General features: G+C 35.3%; 2 protein-coding genes across 3 annotated transcripts; both read right to left on the bottom strand.

Annotated features, from left to right (window-relative positions):
• Window positions 1–315: 315 nt before the first annotated feature.
• Window positions 316–4,285, bottom strand: LOC137732215 (nudix hydrolase 13, mitochondrial-like). 2 transcript variants are annotated; one of them, XM_068471516.1, is made up of 6 exons: window positions 3,771–4,285; window positions 3,595–3,674; window positions 1,619–1,733; window positions 1,456–1,539; window positions 975–1,124; window positions 316–816 (listed from the first exon to the last, which is right to left on the bottom strand). In XM_068471516.1, exons 2-6 carry the CDS (start codon window positions 3,663–3,665, stop codon window positions 523–525), a joined length of 714 nt encoding a protein of 237 aa, XP_068327617.1. In that variant the 5' UTR covers window positions 3,666–3,674; window positions 3,771–4,285; the 3' UTR covers window positions 316–522. The 2 variants fall into 2 exon arrangements, with proteins under 2 accessions (XP_068327617.1, XP_068327616.1); XM_068471515.1 differs by having other exon boundaries at window positions 3,595–4,285.
• A 3,218-nt stretch (window positions 4,286–7,503) lies between these two features.
• Window positions 7,504–8,778, bottom strand: LOC137731866 (small ribosomal subunit protein eS27y). The gene is made up of 4 exons (XM_068471108.1): window positions 8,647–8,778; window positions 8,179–8,280; window positions 7,999–8,027; window positions 7,504–7,879 (listed from the first exon to the last, which is right to left on the bottom strand). Exons 1-4 carry the CDS (start codon window positions 8,647–8,649, stop codon window positions 7,753–7,755), a joined length of 261 nt encoding a protein of 86 aa, XP_068327209.1. The 5' UTR covers window positions 8,650–8,778; the 3' UTR covers window positions 7,504–7,752.
• Window positions 8,779–14,906: the final 6,128 nt, after the last annotated feature.

Here is a 14,906-nt window from a genome sequence, read left to right as displayed (position 1 = left end):
GAAAAACTTCTTGTTTCAGCTTGCTCTCTAGGCTAATTGTGAAGCAAAAGATCTTCGTCAATGCACGAGTTCACATAGTCGTCTAAGAATGTTGAGATACGGAAGGGGAGAAGTACAAAGTTGATTTAACCCCTGCGGCCTTTCGAATTAAACTCAAACTAATTAACCAAAATGATCAATTAAACAAAGATTTTTCTGCCAAGGGTGAATGTTGTCGTATGCTGCTCAAGCATTTTTGCAAGGATTTGAGTTCTCGAGGAGCTTGTGGAGGTTTGAAATTTTCTTGTCGGGTTTGAAGATCATTCCCGGAGTTTGAGATTTTTTTTGGCTTTTATCTGTTTTGCTCGTTTTCTGCATTGTGCCAGCATTTAGCAGCATTTCTAAAACAAATTATAAATATTTGTACAAGTATATAATATAAGGGTTCTCAACCCTTGATTTGTTTACAGGTTTGTACAAATGAGAAGATCTGGACAAACTTACTTAAAAATAAACATAATTACTATAAAAAATACAACAATTTCAGAACAAGGGATTTTTACATGACCTGTGATCATTGATCAATCCTGTACAGTTCATTTTTCTGGTTAAATTTTTAAGCTGCAAGCTGTGGATACTGGAATGATTAGCAAAGCACACCGGTGATGATGACATTGGATGTTCTGATCCAATTTCGGAGATTGGCCTCAAAGGAAGTTCTTCCAGTTCATTTCTTGTGTTATTCTCCCTGCTTTCTGATAGGGTTGTCAAAAGTTTTCCTAGCGCTTCTCGCATCCAGTCATAACGACAGAATCTGAATGCTTCTTCTATGGTGAGCTGAAAATGGTTACAACCAACAAATTATATGAAGTCCTCGCTTATAATCACGCCAAAGAGTTAGCTAAAATGGTTACAAATTTTAGTGCTTCTTTCGATTGGTTCCTTGTATTTTATCTGGTGGACCAAAAAAAATTGCATCAGTGTATAGAACTCACCCATTTCCTTCCATAGTTAGCCTGCTCGGGCCAGGAATCGAGCTCCTCAGTCACCTCCATTGCAAACATGAAACCTTTACAACCTCCTTGCAGACTGCAGCTGTTCTGTTTGCTCTTGCTTCTAAACTCCCAAACTCCCAGTGGATTATCCTGGAAGCAAATATGAAATTTATTTATTTACTTGAGTCTCAGAGTCTGTATTATATTAAGTTGATCATATTTTATGTAGAGAATCATGATCAGTCTCAGTGTTATGCATGAGACATTGTAATCACATTAAAAATGTACAAACGAAGATCGTGTAAAACCACGAAAACAGACTTCCGATACTATAGACACATGAAGTGAGAATCCATTACAACAATAGGGTACATGAGAGAATATGTGTAAATTTAGATGTCCAGGTACAAATTCTATTGCATTTGAAATTTAAAGTGCCAAGGTGTCCGTGCCTGTTACCAAGCAGGGAAGAGAAACCTACACGAAGAACTCCCTTCACTCCTGCTTCCTCCAAGGCCTCGCGACAGGCAGCTTCCCTCATGGTTTCGTCATCCTCCCATCCGCCCTGATCAAAAGGTTTTTTTTATGCTTAATATTCGACCAAATTAGAGCTTTTAGAGCAAATAAAGAAGGAAGATTAATACCTTTGGAAACACAAGATCATCCCGATTTGGTGAAGAAATCATGAGAACAAGCAATTTTTGCTCTATATTGCCATTGCAACCGCCAGCAATCTTTTCAAACTTATAAGGAATACACCTATTTTTTACACCAGATAGAAAGTTAAAACCATAACTCCCTCAAAAACTTCCAAATTAACGTGTGACAGTGTAGCTGGTTGAAAAGGAAATATAGAAGGGAAATGTTATAGAAGTCTTCGATAAACCCTCGTGGTGCTAAGGGAAGAACATCATTGACATACAGATAACAGATAGAATACCCTACAGAAAGGATTAGGACCAATGCAGAGAATCAACACGTTATGATGACATGTTATACATATGAACCATAACTGCCATATTATGAACCTTCCATGAGTTGCCTATATTACAAACAATAAGGTTTGATCTTGATATTAAGAGTCCATTTGCTCCCGCACACTCTTCTAGCTAAGTAGCTTAAGTTCAGGCTAATCGGTAAGAGGGAGGTATCCATTCAAGCAGATTCAACTAATATGCGAGAAATACAGAATGAGGAAAAGCCCCCATAAAAACTTAAAGAGTGAGAAGGGGTACTTCTGAAGGAAGAACAACATCAACAACGTACGGATAGGATATCCAGTGAAAATAAGCAATAGGACCAACACAATGAATGAACTAGTTAATTATGATGACGTGATGTACCTTCTGAACCATACTATATGAAGCTTCCATGATTTAATTACATTATCACAAACAAAATGGTTTGATTCTGAAATTACGAGTCCAATCACTCGCAGACTCTGCCTACCGAAGTACTTATTCCAGGCTAATCAACAAGAGGAAGGTATCTACGTAAAGTTTTACAACATTTTCCTGCATTATTCATGACGACTCTTTAGATTACTCATGTTATCGTTTCTACTATATCAGTTATACTGCAAGCTAAACACTGTTAGTTTTTATAGCATTCTCCTGCTTTATTCATGAAGACTAAACTAATAGTTGACAATCGTATTCACAAGCATAATTACTGTTCTTAATATGTAATTATGAGAGTCTCAAGGAGAGATAACAGATAATCCTCCTCTTAAGAGGAGATAAACAGTTACCACTCCGAGTTATGCCATATTGCAAGCATAACATTGTCAATCACAGATAACAAAACAAGAGAACCGTAAAAAGCAGTCGTTAGAAATACTTTGGGTTTTACTATAGTGTCAACTCAAGATGAAGTGAAAGCCTGCTAAAGTTCAACTCATTACTAGATACAAACAAACAATTGAGATGCAAAGATAGCTAAGAGACATAAGCATACATACACATACGATAAAGTTCTTAAATCCTTACGTGTTTCTTAGCCATTAGGTAACATATCGACAATTGAGATATGTCTCAGCCTTCTATGTCTTATCTGACGATTACGAAACATAATATACTTATATAAAGACTAAATTTGAAAATAGCTGTATATGTGTAGCATGATAAGCTTACTAACTCACATTAGACAACACTTCCAAGTGTGGAATGACTAAAAGGGGAATTTCCAAAACTGCATAAAGCATGTGAAGTGTGAGAACATAACTGAGTGGAATATAAAGCCATGAGCTATCACAAGTCAATTTTCACCAGCTTTAGCAACTTAACCCTTGGCCAGTTGGCCACAAGCAATTTTGGAGCCTTTGGCAACTTGTTGTGACAAAACATTGGGACCCAGAGATAAGCTTGTTATCACCTGAATACCATCTACAGTACAATTTTCATTTTTTCCACTCAAAAAGATAAAAAATCATTTGAGACATAATTGATGCATAATGCTACAGCATCAATAATTTATCATAACAACGGAGTTGGCAAGGCTTTAAATCTCCGACGTGGGATTCATACTCTCAGTAAACAGTAAAACACTTGCTTCCTTCTATCGAAAGAGAACGAAGGAAACAATCTATGACCAAAAACAAAGAGGTGTTAGAAGAGTTTACCCTGAAACAAGCCTCAAATGACCGTCGTAGCGCTGTCTCTGCCGCCCTGTTCTTGCCGTTAAACAAGACATGATAGTAACCTGCCGACCAAGAAAAACAACCCTATCAATGTCCAAATTTGGGGGATTTGTTCATCACGGTTTGCTGGAACTTCTGAGTGTGTATAATCTACATACGCAGAGCACACCAAGATCACCGAAAAACTAGTGTTCCGGATGAAAAATGAGATAGCAGAATGACCCTCATAGCTCTTTAAAATTAACTCGATAAGAGGAGAGAAGGAGAGAGAGGAAGAAAAAAATGGAGAGTCAATAAGGGCAACGGTGACACTGAATCTAGTAACAAATTAAATGTTGTTTGAACAGATGAAATTAGGTTGCTCTGTATGCTGCGCCTTCACAGAAACTGCTGCTTACACAATGTTTTCTGCAAGAGGGAGAGAATGAGAGAGAGCCCCATATATATATATATATATATATATAAATGTCTGGGAAATTTTATTCGAATCCATATAAACTATCTCTACATCTAGCTTAAACTTTAAATATGAATTGTCTTTTTTTCTTTATTGCATAATACAAAATAAAATTAACAATACAATTAAAATTTATCAGTAAACCCCCCCTCCCAATATCAAACTCTTACTATCACGCAATCTTAAAGAAATCGTGTTTTTGAGGATTGGAAGTATACTGCAAATTTTGAACTTGAAATATGAAATGAATGGTTTGTCACCCTATAAGAATTCATTGGTTCCAAGAAAATGACGGCCGCTAATGTTTAGCCATTGAGAAAGGTACTATTATCTTCGTCTCGTCGAGAAGTATGATTTTCGTTTTTGAATCACTCAATTTCGTTAAGTATTGAAGAAGTTATGAATATTTAAAGTTTACCTAGTTTCCGGTGAGTTTTTAGTTTTTCCGTGGACGAATCACCTTTCAGACTATTTTCCGGCCATCTTCGGCAACCATTAGACTTCTAAATAGGTATAATCTTGTTCTACATTTTCCTCTCTTCATTTTAATATATTATGGGTTGAATTTGATTAAGAAACAATTGAGTTACAAAGTTTTTTAAATTGCCCAAAGAATTTTTAACAGAATGATCAAAATCATAGATGATAGACAATTTCAGTAGTCATTTCTATTGATTTTCAATTTCAAATATCGTTTTTATTAATTATGCAAATATCAATGGTCATTTTAGTTATTTAGCCTTATTTTTCGTGCTTGTGTTTGTTTTCCTACGAAATGTCGGCAGCATCGATGACAGGCCTTGCTGTTTTCAAAAATAAAAATGTTAAACTAAAAGACAAGTTTGGGGGAAACTCGGTCTCTAAAAGATATATGAAGATTCAGATACATGCAAATTTTCAATTAAAATTTAATATTAGTGTTGGGGTAGAGACCCACCAATAATTGCCCGACCAAACTATACATCACTGTCGTGCACCGGTATCATCTCCTAATTCAGATTTACACAAGAAAAATTGGAAATTATTTGTACTCCAATACTCCCATAAGAATCATGTAAAGTTGTCCGAGCACGCTTTGAACTTAAGATTTGAAATTACTGGTTATGTACAAGTATTATCCATCGACATATTTGTCAACAAGATACTACTAAGTACCCATTTAGTAGGATAAGATTTTATTGTTGTTGTTGTTGTTGTATACTACAAAGTACAAAGACATATGTTTAATCAAGAAATTGCTATCAAATGTGAGGCGCAACTGGAGAAGTACAGATTATTCTAGAGTAAATTACATTCTACCACCTCATGTTTGGGATCTATTACAATCACATACAACATCTTTAAAACATTTCATTTTCATACCTCACCTATTATTTTATTTCAATATAGTGCATTCATTACATTTTTCATCTATTAATCTATTAAGAGCTTATGTGGCTACCACAGTTGTGCCATGTCGTAAAAAAATAATTTTTTATTTATTTAAAAATAATTAATTAAAGAAGAGTTATAAATAAATAAAAAACAAAAAACCCCTTGCGGGGGGTTGCGGCGGAGGTGGGGGTGGGGGTAGGGGTGGGGGTGGGGGTGGGGGTGGGGTGGGGTTGGGGGATTTGGTTGCAGGGAAAGGGGGCGCCTCGGGGAAGAAGATGGGTTATGGGTGTTTTTTTTGAATTTTGAATTTTTATAACTTTTCTTTAATTAATTATTTTTAAATAAATTTAAAAAAAAAAAAATTTTGCCACGTGACACAAATTTGGTAGCCACGTAGCACAACTATGGCTGCCATGTCATCTCTTAACAGATCAATGAATGAAAAATGTAACGGATGTACTATATTGAAATAAAATAAAAGGTGAGGTATGAAAGTGAAATGTTTTGAAGATGTTGTATGCAATTGTAATAAACCTCAAACCTAAGATGGTAAAGTGTAATTTACCCATTATTCTATACTCCGAAACACTAGATTTTTTGCTTTGAGATTTGTTTATTGGGTAATGATTGTAAGATAGAAACTCAGTAAAGCCATTGGAAGTAATTAAAGTAATTAGTCGCTTGAATTATTGGGTGTAATTAGTCGGATGAATTATTGGGAGAAAAGTGTCACAACATTACAAAGCAAAAGCTCCAAAAGTCATTGACTTGGGGTCAACACTCTCGTCATTTAATACCGTCTTTGATTCTATACCTGATAAAATAAAAATAAAAAAAATAAAAACCTAATGTTAGAGATAAGATCATTGATGATAGAGAAACGTGGTGTCAATCGTTCATCCACGCATCCAAAAATCTTTTCCGTGTAACCGTGTTTTGCTAAATAACGAGTTGTGAGACCCGCACAACCGACCGACAGATGATCGTTAACTCATATGAGCCCAACAACGATTTAGACGCATCAATCGGAAACAGAAGCACAATAAATAGTTTACGTAAAGCATATCCGGCCTTTTGCTTTGAATTTAAAAAGGCTCTCATATCCAACGACCCAAAAACCACGATTCTATGAGCATAGTTATTAATAAGAAAACTAATTAAAATGGTTTGAAAATTTTGAGTTTTAACGATAATGATAAAATAAAAGATTGAGTAAATAGTACCAAGATTAACTTTTTAATGTAAAAATATGATTTTTCGTTAAAATGAACAATACCATAAGCTTTTCGTGAAAGTTCCCTTGTTAATAAGCTATAAAGGATAAAACTAGATCGTGCTCCTGCAAATGAGCACATATGACCCAATAACCAACCGCAATCACATACAAAATATAAAGCCAGCAACTCCCATTTCTCTGGGCCACCTACCTCCCTCACTCTCCCGTTCCGTCCAAGTTTCCACTACCTCACCACCATGCTGGCCGAAGCTATTGGACCGCTCAAGAAATATTGGACAGCAATTGTATACTCCATGCAACCTGAAGCTGTGGAGACTTCAAACTCCAGTCTGAGATTACCTTAATCGGACACATGATTACCGCCACGATAAGAGTTTTAACTCACCCACTCATCGGTAAGAGTCTGAACTCGTGCCTCTTGAGTCATAGGTCTTCTTTGAACCAAAAGAAACTACTAAAAGAACTCAAATTATCCCGCAAATCAATGGGCAACATGAGACTTAACAGCTACATAAATATAGCCCAAAAACAGAGCAATTAAACAATAATGATACCCACTATACACCCCAAAAACTGCGTTTCGCTGATAGATATGCATGCTGAACACCATCAATCAACCTAAAACAGTGTCCTAGAAAGCATAATATAACTACCTGTATGATAGGAGATGATCGTCAAATCCTCCAAGGTATAAATAAAAGAGGTAAAAGAACACATTACAGAACTCCCACGATATTCACCCAAGACAGATTTATAAACTGCAACAGCAAAACAAGCAATTTATAGATATCAAATAAAAAGAGCAGGAAAACACTTCAAGAACAATATATAATCTCAAGATGTAATTGATATCTCATAATCTCAAATAGCAAACTCAATTAAAACAAATTCAAAACGCGGCACTGCCATACTAAGTCCAGAACGATTCTAACAAAATTAAATATCGGAACCCAAACCTAGATAACTTGACAATAACAACAGCACCCATTTATTTTCTTCCACGAAAATGAACCTTCAAAAGGCTCCGTTTCACATAAACTAACATGAGTCAAAAGTGGTCTTAGCAGGAGCATCAGTCCCCTTTCCTCCTGAAAGAGCAACCCTCAGTGAGCCTGGCACGACCACCGGTAGGCTGGCACAGCACAGTCTGGCAGTTCCCACACACCACAACTGTTTGCGAGTGACTGAACACAGTGGTTCTGCACAAACAAATTCCATTAAATTCACTTCTAAACAACAACAAAATTCTCTTTCTTCGCAATTTAGCGCACAATCTTAAAAATACTAACAAAAAACTGCACAAACAGATAACACTTACATGTTGAAGCACCCCTGGCACTTGACATCCTATTCAAGTTTAAAACAATCAAAATTAGTATCCTCTTATCCCACTTAAACATTTCATAACTAAACAACATCCCACTTGAACATTTCATAACCAAACAACACAAATACAAAAAACACAAAAGCATACGCAACAATCGATTAATATTCATACCATGAAGAAAGAGTTGGGGGTCTGCACGAGCCTCTTGAGCTTGTGCTTCCTCTTCTCGAGCTCAGCTGGTGGGTGAAGCAAATCAATATCGTTCTGAAGCACCTGTTACAACGAGCAACCAAACATCCATTACTACACAATCCGTCTCTGAAACCCTAACTTATTTCTATCACCCTTAAATTTCACCACATCATTTTTTCAAAACATTATCATATGATTCATATGCAACCATTTTCCGAAAATACAAACAGAATTTATGGACTCTGCTCAAACTCTGACCTAACTTTTGGACCAACCCAAATGAAAATAAATGCCGCTTCGATTCGATATCCTAACAGATTTCCACTGCCATCATGTTTCAACAATATATAAACAGATATATATATATAGCTGAATCATATGCTAACGAAAGAGAAGAAAACGATAGAGTATTACAGATCAGAATAATATAAGGCGTGTTGGGCTTACCATCTTGATTGGAAACGAAGATCGTAGAGAAGAGCAGCGGCCGCGAAAGAGAAACTCTAGGGAGCGAGAGAGCTTGCGACGATGGCTGGTAAGAGGAGATTTAGGGTTTATAATTAAGATCGAATTTAAATGAATGGCTGAAAGGTTCTGACCGTTGGATCGTCAGGAAGTTTGATCTCAACCATTCAGGGCTGAGTTCGGTATTTCGTTTTGGGCCTCTTTGTCAAATTTGTTCTAATGGGCTTTTTTTTTGGTCCAAATTTGTGCCCGTGGTCCAAAGCAAAGTCTTCGATGTTTATTTTCGTTTATCTCTTGAAATATTTAACTGCGATATATACATATATATTTTGTAACGAACTATATATTAATAAAATGAATTTTTGAGTTTTGACAAGACGGTATTCTAATATAGAGATATGTATTTTCATTAATCAAGACCTTCTCAAATTTATTTTAATACATTTCGAGTAATATGACATCAAGTAAAACACTAGATAAGAGATGGCTCGACAAGGCCTCTCTAGATGGGCTCAGTTGTTTTTGACAAGGGTTCCAAGTCTTTTCACATGTAGAAAAGAACAAAATTCTAAAAATCTTGAAGAAAAAAAAAAAGCGCAAAAATATTTTTGTGCCTTTAAAATGCCTAAACCCTAAACCCTTGAAGAAAGTGTAAAAATATTTTTGTGCCTTTATAATCTCGAGATATTTTTCAATGTAACCGAAACACGGAATGATATATCACGTGTTATTATACAAATGATGAGATATGTGTGTTAAGAAATTAATAATGTAAAAAATTAATTTTCTACCACTTATATAAAAACACACCATCTGTATTCCGGTCATAATAAAAAATTTCTATTTTTTTTTTTTGCGAGATAATGGATTTCGTTAATAAATTTTAGGAATTAATCCTTAATCAATAATAGATGAATTGAGAGTGGAGAGCTGGCATGGTTGGGATTAATTCTTAATCAATAATAGGTGAATTAGTTCTTAATCAAACTAATCTATAACCCATTCTTCATCTGTCCTACGAGGACTTGAAGAAGCAGCTGACTCTGATCTATCGCAGAGATGAAGGCAAGCCTCTAAATAAATAGCCCATATTGGCCGACGATAGAGATTTAGTTAGCAAAGTCGGCGAAGCTGGTGAGGTTTCCAAGGACGTCACCGATTTCGTGAAGTTTCTGGAGAACAAATTGGAAAAGTTCAATGCTTTCTTTGTGGAGAAGGAGTAGTACGTTAGTCGATGGAAGGTATAATTTCTTGATTTTCTTTGAAAATTTATCGAAGATTACAATTTGGATTCGAGAATTATGAGAATTCGTTTAGGAATTGAGAGATTGACTTGCTGCTTGGGAATTCGGAAAATTTATGGTTTTTGTATGATAATTTTGGTTTAGGATATACAAAGATTGTGTCTACGATGTATAATATTGAATTTGGATGAAATTGATTAGATTTTGTGTTTTTTTTTAGGCCATTGTATGTAATAAGTCCGTAATAAAAATTAGGAACTGTTTTGTATGATTTTCTGTATTCGTAATTGTTCAGCATAATAAAAAATAGGGTTTTTTTGGTGTGCTGATTGTTATGTACTCTGTATTCATAATTGTTTCAAATCTTCATCTATCCAGTTTCCACATTGTTCGATTCAATTTGATCTAGGCTCATTTTCGTGGCTTTTGAGGAAACCAAATTAAATGTGCCTTTTGATCTTTTTATATCATGCTTATGTTCTCCTTTATTGGGAGACTGATTGACTGTTTTAAATTGGTTCCATTCTATGATATTTGTCCGTTTTATTGGTTCTGAAAAATCGAAATGGCATGTGGATTTCTGTCTTTCTATATCATGCTTATGTTGAAATGTTATACTTACCAAAACCACATGTTGAAATGTTGGACCTGTAAACGTTTTTCATTGTTTTGTTTTCAGGACTTTGTTAACCGTTTAGAAGTCAACCCGACGATGCCAGAGCAGAAGGGAAGTGAAGATGTGAGGTAATTTTTTATGTTGACACTTAAGTTATAGAGTTTTAGGTGATGATCACATTTTATATTCATATTTACTATTTCATGATTTATAGATGTGATTTGATTTTTGATGGCCGTATGAGGAAATCAAGCGTGTCTGTGACTTGGTTTTGTTTATTTAAAAATATATGTTGGCGTGCCTATTTATGCACTATGTATGTTTCTTTTTAACAAAGTTATTTTCTTTGTCCGTGTTTGTTTCTCCTCACTCCGTCGCTGCATCTATGTACTTTCTTTACTTGGCTTCCATGTTAAAGAAATCAACCCCATCTCATTAAAGGACCTACACAAATCTAGAATAAAGAATTCTAGAACATTCACTAAGGTTGGTTAGCTAGATTATCCAAGTTAAAGTAGTACTTTGTAGAAATGACTAGAATGTTGTTTCTTAAGTTGGTGGAAGAGTCTAAAAGAATGGTGAGGTTTCCACCAACATGCAAGATTAGTGTAGATAATTCTAGCTTAGGAAGTTAGTGGAATTATCTAGATATCTCTAGTATGGTGTGTCCATGCTTCTCCAAGGTTCCATCCATGCCTATAAAAGGAGAAGGCATCCACACCATTTGTATCAACAAGCAAGCTTGTAAGCAAGCAAGCGAGAGTGAGAAGAAAGAATAGTCTTGTAAGAGTGTGAGTGCTCTAGAGTTTGTCTCTAGAAAGTGAGTGAGTGTCATAGCTTGTCAAGAGTGTCTTTGATAGTTTGTGTTGTAATATTTTGTTTGTGTAATACGAGTAATTTGTTTACTTGTATTGTCTCTCCAATACTTGTGTTAGAGTTGTGTACTCTAAGTTTTTCCCCAACATTCCACTGTTTGTTTGCCAGTGGTTTTGGAGTTCAATGTAGAAGAGTTCACTTTTTAACTTTTCAGGTGAAGATTTTACGCAACCTCATTACTTGCAAAATTTTGTTCAGTCAACATTCAATGCCACGCCATCAGATCAAGTTCAAGGTACGAATCACTAAATCATATTATTTTCGTCACTTTTTATTCCCTTGCTGAGCACAATAGAGTGAATTATCTTCATTTGCATTCTTGCATTTGAACTTAAGTATGTTCTTACCTGACATTTGTCTTTTGATTAGTCATGAAATATGATACATTTTCTCCGTATTTACGAACTTATGACATACAATCAGTTTTTTTTTTGTTAGGTTGAAATGATATTGATTGTGTTGTTATAAAGCTCATTTTTATAGTTCGGTTGAAAATCATGTTAATAGATTCTTTTTTTGGTTGGTCTGATCTATTACAGATGAGATTGTTTTGTTTGAATCAAAATTTGATTTTTTTTTTATGTGAAATTATAATGGAATCGCAAATTTGTCAAGTATATCTTAGATTCTTGGTTGCATATTCACCTTCCCACAACTATTACATTGTCTCTTGATTGGATGGATTTTTTTTAATTTCCATGATCTATGGTTGCAATGCTTTTGATGCATGAAGTAAGGAGGAAGCTACTACTCTTGTGGAGCTTCTTTGGCATGGTAAGTTGCAGTTGCATATTAGTTTTTTCGTTCACGCAATTCATTTTCTTGCTATATTGGCAATTAGCGGTGTCTGACAATTGGTAAAGTGTATGAATGAATGTGTGGAAGTTTGAATTGTACAACTCTAACTTAGATTTCTTGATAATTTGATCCGTCTTTCTTTCATTTGTATTCGACTATTTTACTTTTTTTCTTTATGTAAGTACAACTATTGATCGAAAGCCACAGAAACTACTTAACGATCGTGAAACTGTTTGTGTTCAAAGAACAGAATATGATGTAAAGCTTAAATTTGGCACTTAAATATATGTTTTTTTTTCAATTACAATCAATCGCATGAAAATTCAATTGTGTTTGTTCTAGTCTTCAAGAATTTTTCTTTGTTGGGCTACTGATTAATTTATGTGGTGGGAGTTTAGTTTTTGCTTTTCTGCCTATGTATGTATAATTTCAAATGGACAGTTCAATTTGCTGTATATAAATTTGTAATATAAAAGCTCAAAGGAGAGGTGAATTAGAAACAATGGTGGGAGAGCGATGGAGTTGAGGAGTTGAGAGTTTACGGGGTTTACTTGAATTTCTGTATGATGTCCCTGGTATTGCTAGCTCATTTTTCTGCTTAATATATCTTGAGAATGTTTAGTTGCATTTTCCTTTTGTATTGTCATTGGATTTGTTTCGTTTTTCTGCTTAATTTATCTTGAGAATGTTTGCATCCTAATACTTATTTTAAATATGTTAATTTGTCCGATTTTCTATAGAATTTTGTGCAATGTGAATGTAGGTTATTCTCAATCTTCAGATAGTGATTATTTAACGACTTCTCCAAACTTGGCTACTCAACCTTTCGAATACAGAGTTGCGGATGAGAGAGGAACTAGATGAGCTAGAATCGGGTTTGTACCATTCTAAATTATTCATTTAGTTACCAATAAAAGATATGGTTGCCCAATTTAGTTTTGTATTTCAATGTCTTAATCATTTTCCTTTGATAGGACTTCATTTTGATTTGTAAATTACCTATATACTTTATCTTTATCTTGGGTCAATATAATGTTTAGTGATTAAATTTGTAAGATAGTTTAGTAATTTTTTTCAAAAACAAACTATTCTTCTGATGCTCAAGTATTATGTCTTCTACTTTTCTACCTTTCCTTTTCTATGTTTTCCCCCACGTAGTAGGTTGATTACTAAAAACGATGAGTATAATACTGATGGCGCAATATGATCTACAAATGAATGGTTTCTTAGAGCATGCATATCCATACATAGCAAAAAAAGTTTCACTTTATTGGTTCTTAGGTACTACAGTGTCATTTTAGTTCCTTTGTGCAGAAATTATTCATGCTTTTCGTGGATAACACATTCAACGTCCGCAGCAAAACGCGGACACATTTTCTAGTGTATGCAAAAATTAACATAGCTCAGGTTGTATTTAGCCCTCCTCGGTTTGCTCTTAGTAATCTCCATTGACATGAGGTAGCTAGGGTTACAGAACTTGTTTTTGGCTCCTGTGTAAGTAAAATAACTGACATCATTCATTCGTCCGGAATGTCATGCAACCATCCCCACACAAAATGCTTAAACTCTAACGTTAACATTCATCTGCCCGGGTTTTTTCTCATAAAAAAACACCAAAATGCATCACATTACATAGAAAATTAGAAATTAATAAGCAACCCTTTAATTAATTTACACAGTTGAGTCTCCAACCTGCCAATGAGGTCAAGCACTGTAGTACTGGGTCTTGTGGCAATGCTTCTGGTAGTATGGTCTGCGGCACGAGTAGTCCATGGCGATCAAGGTCAAGATGCAGCATGCCTGTCACGTGCCGTGCTCTGCTTTGAAGACTGGTACTCATGCGTCACTGCTTATTTGGGACACGGTGGCAGTGGGGCGGATGCATGTATTAGCGACTGCAACGGTACGAACACTAGGTGCGATGAGCAATGCCATCGATCACCTCTTCTACCACCACCTCCACCATGATCAATGCAGCCACAGCCACCTAAATTACCATAAGCTAGCCTGGATTTGATCAACTTCACACACACACACACACACATGTATATATGCGAGTGGAGCCTAGTGGTCTCAATTATGTCTACATCCAATAAAAGAAAAGGATTTGTACTTTATAATTAAGCTTTGATCAAATAAACAACCGAATTGCAACATATTATGTGTATTTATTTATTTATGACAAATGTTATTTGGAACACATTTGAGTAAGGAAAAAAAATTCCTTTAATTTAATACCATGTTATATAACTCGATCATTATCTTTGCCTGTCATCTATATTATATTAAAAATAACTGACCCTTGGTCCCGAAGCTTTTGGCTCACCATCAATCAGTATTATCTGCATGATCTTTTCTTTCTCCTTTTGTGAAACCATTTTCTTTATATAAAATCCCCCAATATGACAAATGCATCAAAATCACATTATATTGAAAAGAACCTATACTCACAAGTCACAACAAGGTACACGTACACCGATTTTAAAGTTTACGGCTATAAATAATGGTTTTGGCAATGAGGTCGAGTGTGCTTCCTGTACTTGTAACCACTGCTCCTGCTAACATGGCCTGCAACACAAGTCGTCCACGGCCAAGATTCATGTTCCGCTGCCTGCTACAACGGAGTGATGTCATGCGTGGTTGGGTGTACCAACAATGGGAGCCAACTACCAGATCCTTCATGTCCGGATGAATGCACCGAAGATTAC

Source organism: Pyrus communis, chromosome 4 (genome assembly GCF_963583255.1).
Source record: "Pyrus communis chromosome 4, drPyrComm1.1, whole genome shotgun sequence".
Lineage (NCBI taxonomy): Eukaryota > Viridiplantae > Streptophyta > Magnoliopsida > Rosales > Rosaceae > Pyrus > Pyrus communis.
This window is presented reverse-complemented; position numbering and strand designations above follow the sequence as displayed.